Source organism: Bactrocera latifrons, unplaced genomic scaffold (assembly GCF_001853355.1).
Source record: "Bactrocera latifrons isolate USDA-ARS-PBARC rearing strain unplaced genomic scaffold, ASM185335v1 scaffold_14, whole genome shotgun sequence".
Taxonomy (NCBI): Eukaryota; Metazoa; Arthropoda; class Insecta; order Diptera; family Tephritidae; genus Bactrocera; species Bactrocera latifrons.
The window spans coordinates 1,920,270-1,926,627 of record NW_017534852.1 but is presented as its reverse complement, the minus strand read 5'-3'; the positions used below and the strand labels follow the sequence as shown (position 1 = coordinate 1,926,627).

The 6,358-nt window shown below is 38.1% G+C and overlaps 2 protein-coding genes across 2 annotated transcripts; one reads left to right on the top strand and one right to left on the bottom strand.

Annotated features, from left to right (window-relative positions):
• Positions 1-68: 68 nt before the first annotated feature.
• LOC108965433 (active regulator of SIRT1-like) lies at positions 69-838 on the bottom strand. The gene is made up of 3 exons (XM_018927848.1): positions 686-838; positions 327-556; positions 69-273 (listed from the first exon to the last, which is right to left on the bottom strand). The coding sequence occupies exons 1-3, from the start codon at positions 750-752 to the stop codon at positions 151-153; spliced, it is 420 nt and encodes a 139-aa protein (XP_018783393.1). The 5' UTR covers positions 753-838; the 3' UTR covers positions 69-150.
• Positions 839-1,605: 767 nt separating this feature from the next.
• Positions 1,606-6,094, top strand: LOC108965478 (protein daughterless). The gene is made up of 2 exons (XM_018927926.1): positions 1,606-2,236; positions 2,683-6,094. Exon 2 carries the CDS (start codon positions 2,745-2,747, stop codon positions 4,875-4,877), a length of 2,133 nt encoding a protein of 710 aa, XP_018783471.1. The 5' UTR covers positions 1,606-2,236; positions 2,683-2,744; the 3' UTR covers positions 4,878-6,094.
• Positions 6,095-6,358: the final 264 nt, after the last annotated feature.

The window sequence follows — 6,358 nt, the reverse complement described above, 5'->3', positions numbered from 1 at the left end:
AAAATCCTGGTATAATTGTCAGGCTTGTATTAAAATTTTACAAAAAGTTTCAAATAAAAATTAACAAATTGTATATGTACAGCGTTTATTAACCAGAAATTTGATTATATACTAAAAATAAATATTTTCCTTAAATGAATTGTCACAATATTAGCTCGTTGGAAAATATTCTTTTTCGAAAGCCAAAAAGTCTTCCTCTGTAAAGATTGATTTCAGCACTTTAGGTTTCTTTGCCGTCTTTATTGTTTTGCCTTTGTTGTTTCGCTTGATAATCTGCAATTTTATTGATGAAATACCAATAATCCTAATTAATCATGACATCTCACCTTATTAGCATCGTTGGGAGTAATTGTATTTTGCGAAAGCGCCAATAACCGTTTCAGGTTTGTATTTGTTTTATTCTGGTCGGGCTGCAACTCCTTGCGCACATCTTCTATATTCTTTTTTTCCTTGGTTATAGACATTAAAGTTTGATGTTGCTGATTGTTTGTCTGTTTCCTTTTGGGTTTGCTTAAGTCGTCATTCCTCGGAAGAGTTTTTGCTGTTTTCTGTGTAGCTGCAAAATGTTTTCAAGCTTATTATGGTCAGTATTGAAACAAAACTTTTGATTAGCAAGTCAAAGTCGCTGCTTCATTTTGATAATATTAATTCAACAATTACAACGCGCGTTTGTCATCATACACACCTTTTTCATTATTTGTTGGTGTTTCATCTAGTATATCCAAACTTTGTTTTAACAGTTTAAGCGACATTTCTTAAGACAATTTTGTGTTGATATTTTTGTTTTTCTGCTTGAAGCAAATTTGATTTGTTTATATTTATTTTGATTCACCATTTGTCTCAACAGGGTTGCACCAAACACGTGTGCTTTTTTCAACAATTTAACAATTCACCACAAACAGAGATGATTGTCAAAATATAATATATAATTAATATATATTAATTTAAATATTGTAAATAAATTAATTTGGAAAGTAAACAGTACAAGGACAAAATGTTAATAGGGTAAACTTTTTTTTTTTAATTTCCATTATATTCATTTAATTTAATTATATTATAGCTCATATTTTATGTTTGCTGCCCGCAGTGCTTATCATAAATATTCTAAGACGTTAATTGATTCTACTAATTTTTTTTATATTAAAATCTTCTTACATCCTTGGTTATCGATTTAGTTAATATCACTTGATATCAAAATTTTTAGGATGATATGCCTTATCACAGTTGATTTGAAACAGGGTTGTGAATTTTATAATTTAATAATTTGGGTTTAAGAACTAAAAGTATATATTTTAAATGTAATAATAAAAACAAAAATTATTAGTTTGTATTCCGAGTTGTTTAAAATCCTAAATGAATGAGTTTTATTGAAATGTTTGCAAACCACATTTCTATATGAACTTCGATAATAAATTTTTAATTATTGTTATTCCACTCTAACGAATCAACGTACATAAATATTTAGAAATATTAGGCAACCCTTTGAAGGTAAAAATTAAACAAGCCTGTACCCACCGAACGAAAGAAAACTCGAAAGTAAACGAAATACTTAACGAAATGAACTCGAGCAAACTGAACGAAGTGAACTAATACGCCGCCATTTTCTCTTGTGCATTTCTATGTCAATAGTTTACTAATATCAAAATTTTTGGTGGGGTTTTGTTGGGGCAAATTGCACAATTTTCCCATAGAATTATACAATTTTTAATTAGAATCGTGTAAAAAGTGTAGTGTAATATCAGAAAAATGTTCGCACGCCTTTTGGATTATGTAATGACGCATCGAAGAGGGCAATAAAGCCATTGAATAAGAATCGTGCGTGCGTGCGAGCGAGCCGAGCTGTGGCCAACGGCAACAGCAGCATCAACATTCGTCCAAAACGCAACCTGAAGCTGCAACAGCTCATTATTATATTTCATAAAGTGATTATTTGAAAAATTATAGTGACGATATAATATTGAGGTCCCTACCTCACATTGCGCAGCCTATGCTGCCTAATTAAAAAGTATCGAGAACCCCTGTAAGTTCCCATGCTAGAACATACCCCTTACACCGTGTAAAAGTTGTTTGTGTTTCTGTGTGCACGTTCAAAGACCGAGGAAGTTTCTTCGAACTTTACTCTTGCGAACTAAGCTCGTTCATACCTGTTCAACGATAATATATAGGGGTGAAGAAGAGACAAGAAATCAACTGCTACGAAGACAATAGAAAAGAAAACCAACAAAGGAGTTGAAACGTGAGTAGATGTGATTTTTGGTGTGAAATATTTAAGGTGGCTTCCCTAGTAGTTCAATAACAACTCGTAAATTTTTAATGAGTTATAAAATTCATTTAAAGGAGGTGAAACCTAAGGAGGTTTTATAGGCCACGTATCCTTTTAATTGTGCTTTAAATTTCAATAATGTAAAAGAGCTTGAAATTTGTGAATAAATTATATTTAGAGTAAAATAAACGTAAGCTAATATTAAAAGTATTAAATTATCTATTGAGATAATACATTTCCTAGAGAAATTTGAATATTCAATTGTATGAATTATCTTTGTTAAACTACATTTATAATGAAGAAAAATAATTTGGTTAAAAATTTAATACTTTTAAAATATTTGGATTGAATGCAGAAGGGAACACGCCGTACCGCAATATAAAAGTATATTGTAATTCTAATGATACATATATTTACAGGTAATTGTTTCTCTAAGCTACTTATTACTAAGGAAAACATATAACGCGCATTTATACCGACAATGGCAACCAGTGATGACGAGCCCATGCACCTTTACGAGGTGTTTCAGAATTGTTTTAATAAAATCGCAAACAAACAACCAAGCACTGGCGGTGCTGAACGAAATGGCGGCTATCAATCACCCTATGGCGGTCTGGGCATGGAAAATGGAATGTACCCTAACGACGACTTCAATCCTATGCATGACACCCCAGGAGGTAGTAATCGTTTCGGTGATGCCGGAGCTGGAGTAAATCAGTATTTTGACACAAATCTCGGAAATGGTGGTGGTGGTGTTCCACCTGGTGCTGGTGGCGGTCCCGGTGGAGGCTGGTACTCGTCAACCGTTGGTGGCTACGGAAATCCAAACTCATATCAAAACAACGGACCGCTGGATCCGCATCACTTAACACCACAGCAACACCACAATCCTGAACAACAGCATCATGGTATGAGTGGTGGCAATAGTATGGGTGGCGGGCTACCTATTGATAGTGTGGGCATGCACAGTCCAGTGCCTACATCACTGCCACCAATGAGTTCTTTTCGTAGTGGTAGCAATAATATGCAACAAATCAGTGGTCCTGCGGCGCACTCGCCAGCGACGCTTTACAATTCGCCACAACACAATACTTTAGCGACGGCAAATGCTCATGGCCATCATCCGCTTTCTCATCACAGCCAACAACACAGTCCAGCGGTACAATCTGATGCCTTTGGTGTAGGCGTTGGTGTTGCCGGTATGGGTCTGGGACCGAAGGGCCCTTCTGCAACTGCGGGAAATTCGACTGCATCTTTGCGACAGCATATGTATATGACTGCTGCGGCTGCGGCCGCTGCCGATCAAAGTATTAGCAGTTTTAGTTCAAATCCTTCAACGCCAGTAAACTCCCCACCGCCTTTGACGCAAAGTGGTTTAACACAATCACTGCTGGAAAAATCAGTTGTTGGCAGCAATGGTGGTGGAGCACCATGGGGAGCGGTTCTCAATAGTACTGGGGGTAATGTAAATTCTGTTGGAGGTGGCATGGGTGTTACCGGTAGTTATGGAACCGACGTTGGCCCATCGGGGTTGCATACAATGGCAGCTGTCTTCCAGGGTGCGCGCATGGAGGAACGTCTTGATGACGCGCTCAATGTGTTACGCAATCATTGTGAGCCTGAACTGCTGAGCGGTGTAGGAGCAGCTCTTTCGGCCATGGACAACATGGATGGCTTATCTAGTTTTGTGCCAACCTCGCCGCCCTCTCATATGGTTGGCGGTGTTGGTAGCACAAGTGGCGTCTCAAATCTACATTCACCACATGAAGTTCTAGCAGGTAATGGTCCGCCACTTGATGCAGTCGGTAGTGGTCTAAATGGCAGCCAATCCACAGTACCACAAATCAAAATGGAAAGAACAACAACGGCAACTTCAAGTGCAACTGGTACCACATCGAAGTCATCAAAGAAACGAAAAGAAGCGGCAGCAGCCGCCGCTGCAACATCTGCAATGTCAGTAGCAGCGGCTAACTCAGGTGGCGGTGCCTCTACATCATCAATGAGCGGTGCCATGGGAGGTATTGTGGACGGTCCCGATAGCAAACCGACTAGCTCAATGGAGGCAACACATAACAATCAGCAAGGAGCTTCAGGGAAGGGCTCCAAACGACCACGTCGGTATTGCTCATCTGCCGAGGATGATGATGACGTAGAACCTGCCGTTAAAGCGATGCGCGAAAAGGAACGCCGCCAAGCGAATAACGCGCGAGAGCGAATACGTATACGTGACATTAACGAAGCATTAAAAGAACTGGGACGAATGTGTATGACACACCTCAAATCGGATAAACCGCAGACGAAACTCGGCATACTAAATATGGCCGTGGAAGTGATAATGACGCTGGAACAGCAAGTACGCGAACGTAATCTGAACCCGAAAGCGGCGTGTTTGAAGCGTCGTGAAGAGGAAAAAGCCGAAGATGGCCCGAAACTTGCCGCGCAACATCATATGTTACCACAACCACCCGGCGGTGGTGTATACGGACAACCGCCAATGCCACAGGTGTCTGTACCACCAGGCGCCGGTCTGCCTGTACCGCCACCACAAGGCAGTGGTGTGCAATTGCCACCACATCTACAACAACATAATCAACAACAACATCCACAACAATAGCAGGCGGCAGCAGCAGCGGCAATAGCAGCAGCTACGGCACTCATGACTGAACCTCCCACTTCCCAAATACCTTACAGTACCCAGCAGCAGCAACAGGAGGCCATCAATAATAGCGCCAACACAGCGAACGCCATAGATTTGGAGCAACAAATATTGAGTAATCTTTTCCGGCGCAGGCATCCACCGCCACCACATCTACAACAACATAATGGCAACAATGCGCATGCGCAATTGCAACCCCAACACGCACAGCACCAACAGCTGTAGGCAGGCAGGCAGGCAGGCAGCCAAACAAAGTAGACAGCTTCTTTGTTGCCACATTGTAATTTTGCCCCGATGGATAACAATAGTGATGTTCGGTTGTTCTATGTTGGTAGTGGTGGTACGCTAATACATAGAATGCACCACGTCTCTAACACACACCACACTCATACTACGGAAGCACAAATGCACGCACATAGTAGCGTCACAATTGTATATAATTGATAATTGAGTAAGAAATAGTATATGCATATGCGTTATATGTATGTACATATATGTATGTAGTATACTTTTAGTTTTCACTGCTAATTCTATGCGTTAATCTTGAGTAGTTAACAAGAGAAACGCACATGTTTTTTTTTACCTACTCTTATATCTTTCTTTTAGTTAGTGCTGATTTATTTTATTGATTTCTGTTTAATCTTACACATACAGTGTTGATTTGTTTAGAATTTTATCGACAAGCTGTTTTATTATAAACTTTTTGTTTAACTCTACTTGTCGCACAACAACAAATTATGTACCCTTGTACATACGACAGCCATATTTTTCTATACCTTTTATACATTAAGTAGTATAATGATAAGTAGATTTTGTATCGCTTCGTTTGTCGTTCGTTTGTTAATCGTAGTTGTGCATAGATTTTATTCGCCATCATAAATCAATTCATTCTCATACAATTTTTTTTATACTTATGTTGTTGCTTTAGGTAAAAAAAAATCTTTTTTTGAGAGCAAACATGAAAGAGACAAACTTCAATTCCTACACTCCACAACTTAAATATTATTTTTATAAGCAGTAAGGTTTTTTAATTACGCTAAAATGTCAAAAAAGGCCAAACGCTCGGTGAAGCTAACAGTAATGTTAACAGCTATGTATTTCCTCCAATGTTTTTTTTTTATGAAAGCAAAAGTTTGAAATTGGAATGTTTAACGCAAAAAAAAAAAAAAAGATTGGTAATAACAACAGTGTCATATACATATGTACTTAGACTGAGCTTACTTACCTTTTAATAATTTACTTACATATTGTTAAAATTAAGTTCTAGAGTTTTATAAAAATTTTCTCAAAGTTGGCGATTTACCGTTTTGCGGAATACGAAAAGTGAAATGCCGAGTCAGTGTCAGTTTTAGGGTTGCCAACTTTTTTTTTTTTTTTAAATAAATTATTGATATTTAAATTTTTAATTCCGATTTTGTGATTAAAAATTTAAAATCTAA

Bases quoted from the DNA above. Each gene is read 5' to 3' on its own strand.
- LOC108965433 (XM_018927848.1), bottom strand. From the start codon at position 752: ATGTCGCTTAAACTGTTAAAACAAAGTTTGGATATACTAGATGAAACA. The intron at 557-685 runs GTGTGTATGATG...AACATTTTGCAG, and splicing joins ACCAACAAATAATGAAAAAG to CTACACAGAAAACAGCAAAA. The intron at 274-326 runs GTGAGATGTCAT...ATAAAATTGCAG, and splicing joins CTCCCAACGATGCTAATAAG to ATTATCAAGCGAAACAACAA.
- LOC108965478 (XM_018927926.1), top strand. From the start codon at position 2,745: ATGGCAACCAGTGATGACGAGCCCATGCACCTTTACGAGGTGTTTCAG.